This window comes from Humulus lupulus, chromosome 8 (genome assembly GCF_963169125.1).
Source record: "Humulus lupulus chromosome 8, drHumLupu1.1, whole genome shotgun sequence".
In the NCBI taxonomy this organism is placed as follows: Eukaryota; Viridiplantae; Streptophyta; class Magnoliopsida; order Rosales; family Cannabaceae; genus Humulus; species Humulus lupulus.
This window is the reverse complement of record NC_084800.1, coordinates 38,604,927-38,616,915: the sequence shown is the minus strand read 5'-3', so window position 1 is coordinate 38,616,915 and position 11,989 is coordinate 38,604,927. Positions and strand designations below refer to the sequence as shown.

Here is an 11,989-nt window from a genome sequence, read left to right as displayed (position 1 = left end):
TTTTTTTTTGTAGTCATGGATTCAACTCCCTTTCAACCTAACGTACAACCTCCTTGGCACCCTATGGTAGCCCCTAATCAACCAAGCACAAGTGCCTTTTGGGAAACCAGAACCGTACTTAATAGCCTCAAAGATTTACATGACACTCTCAGTCTTGCGAAATCAATGTACGTTTTCGATTCAATGAACATTTCTTTGTGACATATTATATTATGTCATTGTTAGTAATCCAATTTAGTTTCTTTTGCTTAATTGTTTGGGATTTGCATTTGTAGGAGTAAAGAACTTGAAATGTTGATGGTAATCAAAGATGGTAAAGGGTCTCTAGAAGTAGATAATGATGATTCAAATAGTGGGATTTTTAAAATTTTGAAAGATAGAAGGATTGGTATAGAATCCCAAGTGTCACTTTCAGTGGAAACGACAAATTCTCTGATGTTTAGATTAAGAGCTCAAATTGAACCCTTTAGGGTGATAAATGATGAAATGTCTCCATGGGAGGAAAAATGTGCAGCTATCAGGTTATCTAATAAAATGAAGAAGTCGAAACGAAATAAGTGTTGGAGGAAGAAAAAGAGGAAGCTCATTGCAGAAATGATTGCAAAGGTGGTTTTAGTGAACTTGCTTTAAAGCTTTCCTACAGGCTTTTGACATCTTTCTTCTAGGAATAGGTATCTGTTTGTTGCTTATGTTGGTTGTATATCCATTTACTCTCTCTGTGACGATCATAGGAGCATGAAAGGTTTGACCAAGCTGATCAAGAAGCTGATGAGTGGAGGGCTAGGGAAATTTCCAATGATATTGCAAAACGCAAGGTATTGGACTATATTGTTTTGGACATGTATTGTTGAGGGTTAACATACAATCACTAGTTCTTCTTGTTAGGCATTTTTCTATGTTCTGCAATTTTATCTGCCACTAACTTTGGCATGTGGATTTTAGGTGGAGAAGATGAAAGAGATTGCAAAGCTGAAAGCGAAAGAGGAGAGAAAGAGGCTAGAATCTGAGGTTAGAATTTGTGGACTTGCTAAATCTATCGATGTTGGACCAGATATTGGAGCTTCTTATTTCAAAACAACATGCTCCCCTGTTCACTTAACTAAATTTGACAGCTAATTTCATATTGCAGCTTGAGCTGGTATTGATTGTGGAGAAACTGCAAGAGTTATGTTCAATTAGGATTCAAAAATTGAAAAAACAAGGTTTGGTGGTTTACTTTTCTTTCTATTTCTTCCATGTGTATGCTTATTTTTAATGTATACAATATTGTGTGATAGGAAGTAAGCTCGCTTTGGCCAGGCCTTAACAAATTCCTAACTCGACTTCTTTTTCTTCCAATAAGAATGTCTTTACCATACAATATTATTATGCAGATCATTTTCTTCCTGAGGAGGATGACAAGTTTCTTGAGAGGGTGCAAGCTGCAGTGGAGGAAGAGGAGCGTCAGGCAATTGCAGCAGCTGATACAGAGGCTGCAAAGGGTGCCATTGCAACTGCTGAAGAATCTAGGAAAGCGACCTATAATCTTGGGCCTGAATCAAAAGAGATAAGCCCCAGGGAAGACAACAATCAGGACGCTCTGGTGAAAAATCATGAGAACTCTAATGTGAACATGGAGAAAGAATCTGGGAAGCAAGCATTAGAGACACAAGTCTATGGTTCTGTTGCAAACCTCCCAATTGAATTCTATCACTATTATCATGGGAGCAATACTGATATAGGCACCCTTATTGAGGTGATACAGACTTCTTTATACTGAATCATTGTTTCTTATCTCGATTTATTTCATGGAATGGATGTGATGCTTGGCTTCTTTAAGGGCCATGGTGAAGGAATTCTTTGTTAGCCATTAGCATGTATATCTGTATTTGGCTTTTAGTATTTCTTTGATCTGGTCTATATCTTAATGAATATATATAATATATGCAGGTGAGAAGAACATGGGATGCCTACATAAAACCAGGAGGAAGGTAGGGATGCCGATTTCAATTCTATTTTTTGCTCAATGAGTAAAATGGCAGTTCTAGCTCATTTGCTGCGAATATATTGTTTTTGTTCATTCCTCTTACATTTTTAATTACTTAAATTTGAAGGTTAGTTAACTAAATGTTAATTGCTGCATCACCTAAGAAAATGTCTCATTTCAACTTTGATGGAATTTGTGCAGCCGCATACCATGGCACTGGGTTCAACCGCCACCTCCTGCGAATGAGATTTGGGCTTCGTAGCTGATGAGGTCAAAATGATACTCAACCGACTCATATAAAGGATATGGGATTGTTTGACAGTTTTGTTTGTTGTATCAAATCAATTCCCTTGTGTTTGTTCTAGATGTATGGAACACCAAGATAATGTTTTTTTTTTACTTGTGATGATCGATCGAGTCTAACTTTAAATTTGCGCATAAGTTACTTCACCTTACAACATCAAAGTCCATGGTCATATGAAAAATGTTGAATTATAAAGATTTGTTGGAGTCTTATTCTCTAGTCTCTATGAGTCCCAAGTAGTTTTGAAGGTCCAAAATTCAAGATTCTCATGTAAGTTTTCAATGAGGACTTCTACATTGCTGGACAATTAGGATTCAAGAGTTAACCTTATTGAACATTAGCTTTGGCCTTCCTCCCTCTATTAAATTGCTAGCAGTCTTAACTTAGCTTTGACAGAATCATTAAATGTTTTGTTGAATTAAAAATTAAACATTAAAAATCAAGTCTACTTCCGTCGGTCTTATTTCCCTCGCATATGCAAAATGAAAAAGATTCAAACACAACTTAGAATAGCAGTAGTCTTCCAATTTGCAAAACAGCAAAGCCAACCAAATCATTAGACCTTCTAATGTTTCCAATCCTTGTAGAGCCATCAATTTGAACTCATGTCTGCTAGGGTAAATCTCATATTGTTGTCATGGCCTTTCCATTTACGCAGGCTATTTGATCACAGACTTTGCATCCGCGAATAGTTTACAGACCTTTTAGTGCTTATGCGTAAAAAAAAATGTCAGATGTGGGATTTGAACCCACGCACTCTCACGAAGACCAGAACTTGAGTCTGGCGCCTTAGACCACTCGACCATCCTGACTAGATGTATGTTATTCTCTAACTTAAAATCTTACAATAAAATAATTTATGAAAAAAAAAAATTGATGCGTTTCTCTACATACATAGGGAGTATTCGATGAAATTGGAGCTTTGCTACATTTCTGGGAAAACTCTACATAGTCTTTATTTCGTATTTCTGGAGATTTGGAGAAGTGTCAACAAGTAGTGCTCGTCGGTCATAGGTCGTAACAGCAGTATTAGTTCTTTTTCCAACATTCTAAATTTTTTATTTATTCAAGCAAATATTATTTATTAAATAATGATATGTGCACTCAAAATATATACACAAACATTACATTACATAAACGTGGCAGTGTGCACATACCATTCTTATTTATTTCGTTTTAAAATTTCCCAACTAGCCTGACACCTAATTATATAATTCCAATTTCATATGTCCTCTTATCTTATCAGTCAAATTACGTAATTTCAAAATTTTCACAATGCTTACTTAGGATTCATAACTAATTTAGATGAGATTTTTTTTGTAGTCATTGATTCGACTCCCTTTCAACCTAACGTACAACCTCCTTGGCTCCCTATGGTACCCCCTAATCAACCAAGAATGAGTGTCTTTTGGGAAACCCGAAACATCCTTAATAGCCTCAAAGATTTACACGACACTCGCAGTCTTGCGAAATCAATGTATGTTTTCGATTCAATGAACATTTCTTTGTGACATACTATATTATGTAGTTGTGAGTGATCCAATTTAGTTTATTTTGCTTAATTGTTTGGTATTTGCATTGGCAGGCATAAATGGTAATAAAAAATGATAAAGAATCCGTAGAAGTAGATAATGATGATTCACATAGTGGGATTTTGAAAATTACAAGTATTGGTATAGAATCCCAATTGCCAATTTAAGTTGAAAGTGCAAATTCTCTAATGTTTAGATTACGAGTTCAAATTTAACCTTCTTGGTTTGTTTTGTTAACTTTTTCCTAATATTTTAAATATTTAAAAGAATATACTTTTAAAATTAAATATTATAATAATAATAATATATAATCCTATATTCGAATATTATTATAATACAAAATCACATTTAATATAAATTTAAATATTATAATTATATATAAAAAATTATCATTTGTGTTAAAAAATTATGATATTACATACATATATTTAAAAAAAATGATAATATATTTTGTTTTAATTGTTCATGATACAAATTATATAAATAAAAATAAACAAATGCAAGTTTTTGGATCTAGTACATATAAATATATGAAACAGACTTGAGATTTAGCCGAGGGTTCAAGATGTTCCGGAAACAGAAATTCTGGGCATCCTACGATTCGGCTCATGAATCTGCGAAGGTTTAATGTTTTATATGTTAGAGAGGCCTCAATTAAAGAGTCCATCCCCCTCCGCTGGGACCTTCGCTTGCTTTAAAATTTCAAATTGATAAAAAAATGTTCGAAAATATAAATTCAGAAAATAAAACCGAAAAACATACGAAAGAGGTATGAAAGTCGGCGATTTGCTTTCGATACTATTTCCGAAGGCAAACTTGGTAAAAAACGCACTGATTTATAGCGTTCTCTCCATAGGTCCCTCGTTAATTAAAAATAAAATAGAACTATAAAGAAGATGACAACACTGATGCTCAGTGAATACGAACCGAAATACATATTCATCTTGCCAAAGCAATCTACGATATTCCTCTTAAAAATTTATCTTCATCGCATCCAAAAGAAACAAGAGCAAAATTGACATTCCTACGTAAAAAGACGGCTACAAAAGATAAAACCCTAGAATTCGGCTATAATATTGCCGGAAGCTTAATCATAACTAAGAGTCACTCGCGATTATATATAGTAAAAGCGTAAGTCTAATTGGATCTTAGCCGTGGGATGATAATACTTTTTTTGGGCTTAGGGGAGTGGACTTTATTGGTTCTGGGCCTGGCCCAAAATGAAGCATGTGAAACGTTTAACATCGAGATTTAAGAGGAAACGGGCCAAGTATTGGAGGCTGATAGGCCTAGTCTAGTTAGTGACATAACGTGTCCTCCAACTATTAAATTAATTTATTATTATTATTATTATTAATTTTCATGTGACACTGAAATCCCAATCCTCTTCCAATCCTTCCTTCCAACCCAACCCTCTTTTCTCTTCAATCAGATCTAACCAAATTTCAATTTTAATGCACACTGCCAATTCCTAATTTCAGCCGTTAAGGTTTATCTCTATTAGCAAACACACGAGTCTTCGGTTTTTCTCAAATTTAGAGCGTTGGGGCTGAACTTTGTGTGTGTATATATATATATACATATACTGGTTGAGAGAATCTTGGCGGCAAGAGGTTTTTTTTGGGAGAAAGAACGATGTGGAGTTCGATAGAAAATTTGAAGGAGAACCTGAATAAGATCGCACAGGATGTGCATGACGATGAAGATGATGACGAGCTCGAGATCTATGGTGTCAATGGAGGCGAGGCGTCGCCAGTCTTTGATCGGAGAAATTCACACAGTTTTGCGCATTCCAAGTCAACTTCTCGCTCGCCGCTAGCGAACGGAATCGATTCCCCTACTGCAAGTCCTGAGGTAAGCCAGTGGCTCTTTCGGTAATCTGGTTTGAGACCTTTGTATTTTTTCAAATTTGAAGAAATTTGGTTTGGTATGTGAATGTTTGGTTTGGTTGTCTGTGTTATAGGATTTGAGTTATGCTTTATTTGGAAATTAATTTCTTAATCATTTAAGTTTCTTTGCCCTCATTTGGATTTAATCCTTTCGATAAATTTTGAGATGTAGATCCTGAAGTTGAGATAAGGTGGCCTTGCGTTTCCAAATGCTAAGTCTAATTGTGAGCTGACCTTTATAAATATACATCTACTTGTTAAATTTAGAGACGCTGATGATGCTTTATATCATCTTGTAGATTTTCTCAAACAACATATTGAGCATATCTTCACCCTACATTGCATTTTTAAAAACGAAAAAAAAGAAGTGCTGGTGACGGGAAAAAACATGTTATCCAAGAGTTCTTATGCTGCACTTCTATTGCGTTTATGTTAATTTAGTTTATAAGTTTACGTCTGCATATTGTTGTATTACTCAGAAAAAATACTGCACATTTTCTACTTATAATGTTGTGCTGTAGTTCGTATTTAGAGTATTACAAGCTTTATCTGTAACATCTGGAAAAGAATTTAGTAGTTGTCTACTTCTATAGAGATAATGGATGCTGAATTTATAACACTTGGAAAAAAATAGCATTGTGCCTGAGGATTGCAGCTGAGGGATCTCTGGTTATTACGCTTTTTCATTTTCTTTTTTACTTGCATCTGATGTGAATTACTTTTTCGAATATGTGTTTTTTTTTCAAAGTTTTTGTCTTGAGTTTCTTTCTTTTATTTTTGGTTAAAGATTGACCAGTACAAATCAGAAATAAAGAGGCTTCAGGAATCGGAAGCAGAAATTAAAGCACTATCAATAAATTACGCAGCTTTGTTAAAGGAGAAAGAGGTACATCCGAGATGTAATGGGGTTTTATTAGCTGTTATGTGCTGCCTGACATTTGTTTGACATTCCCCTTGCATTTTACAGGATCAAATTTCCAGACTGAATAAAGAAAATGGATCATTGAAACATAATTTGGAATCAACTGCTGCAGCTTTAAATGTGTCTAGAAATGAAAGTCATAAGGTCTCAACAAATGGAGCAAATTTTTTGAAGGTAGTTCTTTGCCTTCACCCTTTTATCTCCTTCGTAAAAGCATTAAACGTGTTATGATTGATGAGGTAATGTCTAAGTTAACTTGGTACTTTTGCAGGAGAATTCACCCAATCGACAGCATAAATTCACAAGTCAAGCGAAAAACAGACATTCTGGAAATCAAGTAAATAATGGTGTTGTCTCTAAACAGGATGGAATGAACAATGGAATTACAAATGAGGTTCGTTCTGATGTCATTCAGAGTAATGCATCTCTTATTCTGTTTATCCTTTTTGGTTTTCCGCTTGGTCTAGATGCTTGAAGTTCCAGATTGATTTCTTCATGCTTGCTTGTCTTAACAAAAATAGCTGTCCTAGCTGTTCAAAATATCTTGACTGTCTATATCTTTAGGTTTTCTGTTCTTATTTTTTATTTTTATTTTTTTAATGATGAATAAACTTGACAACAGATGTATGAATGCCTCTAGGAGTTTGCAGATTTGCTAGAAGAGAAAAATAGGTCGTCAGCTGCTGCAGTACAGGCCACTGCTGAGATTAGACAATTGCGATTGGAACTTGAAAGGGAACGTGATCATCATTCTGATTTACAACTCAAATTAGAAGGTGGAGATTTAAACTTTGAATATACAATTGGGAAGGATTTCATATTGTCATCTGATGTCTCGTGTTTTTCTTTTCCCCATTAATCTCAGAGGAAAAAAAACTGAATGAATCTTTCCGGGAGGAGCTCAAATTGCTAAAAATGGAAAAAGACAAGGTGAGTTTGAAACTTGGTACACAAGATAATTTAGTATCTAGTGAACAAAATTACGCACATAAACACCATCTGAAAAATATTTTAGAAATTATTATAGGTAAGTTTGGTCCTCATTTTTTAGTGTCTACATTATTCCACCTCTATTTTTGTTCTCTGAACATGCCTTTTCTGTGATGGAATGTTTTATTCATTAATCAGTCCTCACTCAAGTCAAACAAAGTACAAGATGAGCTGAATGAGAAAATATCCGTGGTAAAACGATTGCAAATGGAGCTGAATAGAAGGGAAGCTGAAGGTGCTAATGACATCGTGGAGAACTTAAAAAGATCTATTGCAACTCTAGAAAAGGAAAATGCTAGTCTTAAGGTTAGTTGTATTATCCTTGATTAATGCTTATGGAAAAAGTGTGTATCACTGCTTTTACTGCTCTGGGCTCTGGAATGCATTACAATACTATCTCATTTTGTAGATGGAGAAGAATGAACTTAAGGCCACTAGGGAAATGAGCAGGACGCCAATTGACGAAAAATCACTGGTTAGTAATTTGGATGTGGTAACAATTATACAATTCTAGCTCCTCATTCTTCTTCAAATGATTGTATGCTCTATGTTGTGATAATTTTTACTAGTAAAATTTTCTACTCTTCCTTTTCTTATCATGAACATTATGTGATCATGTCAAGTAAACCCCTCACCTAATTTGTCTTTTGTCGGCAGAAGGTAGAGTCATCAGCAAGTTTTACTGGAAAGGAAGAAATGGAGCTATCTCTACAAAAACTGGATGGAGAGATAAAGGAAGCACAGCGCAAAAGGGACAAAGCCATACAAGAGTTGACGCGTCTTAAACAGCATTTGTTAGAAAAGGTTGTCTGTTTGTTGTACATAAGTTTTCCTTTTCCTTTGTTGAATCTGTGCAAAGACTCACATAATTAACGTGATTGTAGAATTAAACCTTCCATCTTTAATATTTGCAGTTTAACCTGCAAAATAACTTGAAACTAGGGACCAGTGCCTCTTTCTTTCCTAATGCTACATGTGAATAATTATATTTTTTTTGAGTATCTCAGGAGTGACAGTGGTTTTTGCTTTGTTGTTAAATAGGAATCTGAGGAATCTGAAAAAATGGACGAGGACAGCAAAATTATTGAAGAACTACGAGAAACCAATGAACGCCAAAGGGCACATATATTATACTTAGAGAAGACACTGAAGCAGGCAATGGCAAATCACGAGGAAGTCAAGGTGACCACCAACAATGAAATTCAGAAGTCAAAGGAACTTATTGATGACCTTAATAAGAAACTTACAAACTGTATGAGCACCATAGAAGCGAAAAATATTGAACTTATAAATCTTCAAACTGCTCTTGGCCAGTATTATGCTGAAATTGAAGCTAAGGTAAACAAATGATAATCTTGTTTCTTTTCTCTCATAGAATTTATGAATATGCTGTTCCAGCATTTTTTTAGTGTGCAGGTCACAGCTTTTGATTTTAGTATGATCATTTTTTTTAACAGGAACATCTAGAAGGAGATTTGGCTCATGCTAGAGAGGAAGTGGCGAAGCTCTCTGAACTGCTGAAAGTAATAAACTCATCCTTGCTCTATTGTATACGTCTTTTTCCATTTTATTTGAGTATTGTATCTATTCTCTTCCATATGGAACTGCATTGCATTTATATGTTGGTGCAACAGTAACTGTGTTGCTGCATGTACTATTTCTGATTCAAACTTTGTAAATCCACCTTTCCTCCCTGTGTTTCTGCCAGTTAAAATTTTCTTCTCTTCACAGAATGCAGATATTCAAGCTGAGGTGTCAAAGAGGGAAAATGATGAAATTTTGTCTACGCTTTTGCAAGCTGAAAGGAACCTCACCGATTGGAAGGGCAGAGTAAATAAACTAGAGGAAGACAATGCAAAATTACGGCGAGCTCTTGAGCAGAGCATGACCAGGCTTAATAGGATGTCAGTAGATTCAGATTTCCTTGTTGACAGGTTGGAATTTCCTTGGAATAATTTTTTTTCCACATATTACATGGCAACCAAAATGAATAGCTCATGCAGCCTCTGCGAGTCTGTCCAAAATGACTTTGGATTTCTGAATTACTTTTTTCTACATTTCATGCTGCTTGATAAATTTATTGTTTTCTTTTATAACTACTGATTGTTTTGGCAGACGCATTGTGATCAAATTACTGGTTACTTATTTCCAAAGAAACTACAGCAAGGAGGTACGGAAATCTATAATAAATAAATGTTTTAGAATGCAGAGTATTACGAAATAGTTGTTCTTTCATTTATGTGTATGGTAATGTGGGCCCATAATTGAATGTCTTACATATGGATAAGGGACATAACCTAGTACTGGTTGCTATTCACTTTGCCCTCAGAATTAGCACCTTGATTGTGCTGTTGTTTAAGGAAATATTGATAGTTTCAGCTAGTTTTTCTTTTATGATTGATGAAAGATTCTCTAAAAAAATTCCAACAGCCAGCCAGGCTAATGTAGTTTTCATTATGCACGTGGGTCTCCAGGTTTTGGATCTTATGGTTCGAATGCTGGGTTTCACTGATGAAGATAAACAGCGAATAGGTGTTGCTCAACAAGGTGGAGGACAAGGTGTAGTACGAGGAGTTTTGGGTCTACCTGGCCGCCTGGTTGGTGGCATCTTGGGGGGAGGTTCTGGCCAAGTACCTGCTAATGCAGCAACTGATAACCAGGTAATGAGAATTTATTGTCGCAGAAAGACAATCTCTGGTTTATATGAAAGTGCATTTTGATTAGTGTGCACTAAAAAACTTGTTGCAATCTAGCTCATGGTAAAGGGTATTCTACCAGGGTGCTGTGATTTTGGTATAGGGTACTTGGAATGGGCAAAATTGACAGCCTTTAAATTAAAATGTTTGTCACTTTGATACTAAAAATGTTAATCAGCATTCTACACAAAAAAAGAAAAAGCGGCCTACTTCATAGATATGTGTTGGCATTTACTATTGATTAGTTACCAACTCAATGTTCACAATCAATGTCAATGTCGTCTCATATTATCCATTTCTTTCAGTCTTTTGCAGATCTGTGGGTTGATTTTCTTCTCAAGGAAAGTGAAGAAAGAGAGAGAAGGGAGGCCATGGATGCTGCGGCTTCTTCCGGACAGGACAAGGAAGAGTTACATAGAAGTACAAACATGGCAGAAAATATGTCTCCACCCAAGCCTGACAATAGAACAAACTCCTTTTCTACTGCATCTGGTTTTTCGAGGACAAGTTTATTCCCAAGCCAAAACAACACAAGCCCTTTTCCCTACCGAGGTAATAGTGGGAACTCTGAACATTCTGATTCCGAGTTCTCAACAGTTCCTCTCTCGTCATCAGAGAGCAATTTCCAAAGCAATAGACTGCTCAACAGATATTGAATATGAAAATATTTCCGCATTTTGTAATTAATCAGAGGTATAGATTAAATATTTGTTGACATTATAGCCCGTAATCTTTGTTCATTCAATTCTTTCTTCATACGAATGAGTTTCATCAGAGTTGCCTGGTATTTTTTGTTTGAGTGGCCTGATATTTCTTTCCCGTTTAAATTGGGGGAAAAAGCTTATCTGGATTCTGAACTGCTCAAGAGATCATATACACCAACATAAATATATTCTTAGACCTTAAGTGGTGTGCTGCTTCATTCTATTTATGTATTTATTACCGAAGAGGACAAGTTTCGAGTAATTATTTTGCCTCGTAAATTTTAATTTCAAGGCTCCTTTTCATTTCATGATTATTTTACCAAATCTGTGCCAGAGCTTGCGTATTAAGGGGATAGTAGATGCTGGACTATTTTTCTCTTCGGTCAAAGTGAACTTTAAGAGTTGTCTTACCCCAAAATTTATCACGAGTTGAGAGTTGATTGAAACATAAAATACAGGAACGCATCGTTAAAATGTCAAAATTCATTTAAAACCTCCCCGGAACTCTTTGAATTCTCACTGAATAAAGCAAACAAAAATTCAACAGGCCTCTACTCTAAGGTAAACGTCTGCCGGCCAAAGCTTACAAATAAGGAGAAAGCATTGAATACTGTTAGAGTTATTATTTGAGGGCATTTTAGTCTTTTCTTAATTATTGTTATTTTATATCTTTTGCCTTATATAAAAGGCTTGACTTATTAGTTTTGTAACCTAGAATACATTCTCTCTATTTTTGTAGTACACTCTAGCCTCCCTTTTCTAAATTCATATTTTTGCTATCTCTCGTTTAGGTTTTATGGATTGTGTCTTTGCAGTAACTCGGTATGTGATTTTCGTGTTCATTCTGAAATTTTAGGGTTTCGTCAGATTGCAGAATTTGAGAACTTTTGTCTGAGATAGCATTTGGAAATTTGTTTCTGAAATGGCAAGTAATAGAGATGATTCCCTTCAATCCATTAGTGTGAGGTTAGATGGAAAGAATTATT

The 11,989-nt window shown here is 35.2% G+C and overlaps 2 protein-coding genes, 1 long non-coding RNA gene and 2 other non-coding genes across 6 annotated transcripts; 2 read left to right on the top strand and 3 right to left on the bottom strand.

Annotated features, from left to right (window-relative positions):
- Nucleotides 1-2,489, top strand: LOC133796885 (U11/U12 small nuclear ribonucleoprotein 59 kDa protein-like). The gene is made up of 8 exons (XM_062234574.1): nucleotides 1-167; nucleotides 276-606; nucleotides 732-815; nucleotides 943-1,008; nucleotides 1,130-1,202; nucleotides 1,374-1,735; nucleotides 1,930-1,970; nucleotides 2,168-2,489. Exons 1-8 carry the CDS (start codon nucleotides 16-18, stop codon nucleotides 2,226-2,228), a joined length of 1,170 nt encoding a protein of 389 aa, XP_062090558.1. The 5' UTR covers nucleotides 1-15; the 3' UTR covers nucleotides 2,229-2,489.
- Nucleotides 2,490-2,998: 509 nt separating this feature from the next.
- TRNAL-CAA (transfer RNA leucine (anticodon CAA)) lies at nucleotides 2,999-3,082 on the bottom strand. Its single transcript has one exon. It is a non-coding gene; the product is annotated as a tRNA-Leu (tRNA).
- A 1,164-nt stretch (nucleotides 3,083-4,246) lies between these two features.
- LOC133796884 (uncharacterized) lies at nucleotides 4,247-4,909 on the bottom strand. Its single transcript, XR_009875540.1, has 2 exons — nucleotides 4,565-4,909; nucleotides 4,247-4,416 (listed from the first exon to the last, which is right to left on the bottom strand). It is a non-coding gene; the product is annotated as an uncharacterized LOC133796884 (long non-coding RNA).
- On the bottom strand, nucleotides 4,345-4,493 carry LOC133799196 (small nucleolar RNA snoR145). Its single transcript, XR_009876392.1, has one exon. It is a non-coding gene; the product is annotated as a small nucleolar RNA snoR145 (small nucleolar RNA).
- A 253-nt stretch (nucleotides 4,910-5,162) lies between the features above and the next one.
- On the top strand, nucleotides 5,163-11,311 carry LOC133796881 (golgin candidate 4-like). Of its 2 annotated transcripts, none has more exons than XM_062234571.1 (15): nucleotides 5,163-5,656; nucleotides 6,479-6,577; nucleotides 6,659-6,787; nucleotides 6,885-7,007; nucleotides 7,254-7,389; nucleotides 7,479-7,543; nucleotides 7,742-7,909; nucleotides 8,013-8,078; nucleotides 8,261-8,407; nucleotides 8,645-8,941; nucleotides 9,061-9,126; nucleotides 9,335-9,537; nucleotides 9,719-9,773; nucleotides 10,078-10,263; nucleotides 10,605-11,311. In XM_062234571.1, the coding sequence occupies exons 1-15, from the start codon at nucleotides 5,438-5,440 to the stop codon at nucleotides 10,953-10,955; spliced, it is 2,310 nt and encodes a 769-aa protein (XP_062090555.1). In that variant the 5' UTR covers nucleotides 5,163-5,437; the 3' UTR covers nucleotides 10,956-11,311. The 2 variants fall into 2 exon arrangements, with proteins under 2 accessions (XP_062090555.1, XP_062090556.1); XM_062234572.1 differs by lacking the exon at nucleotides 5,163-5,656 and adding an exon at nucleotides 5,886-5,915.
- The last annotated feature ends 678 nt before the right edge of the window (nucleotides 11,312-11,989 follow it).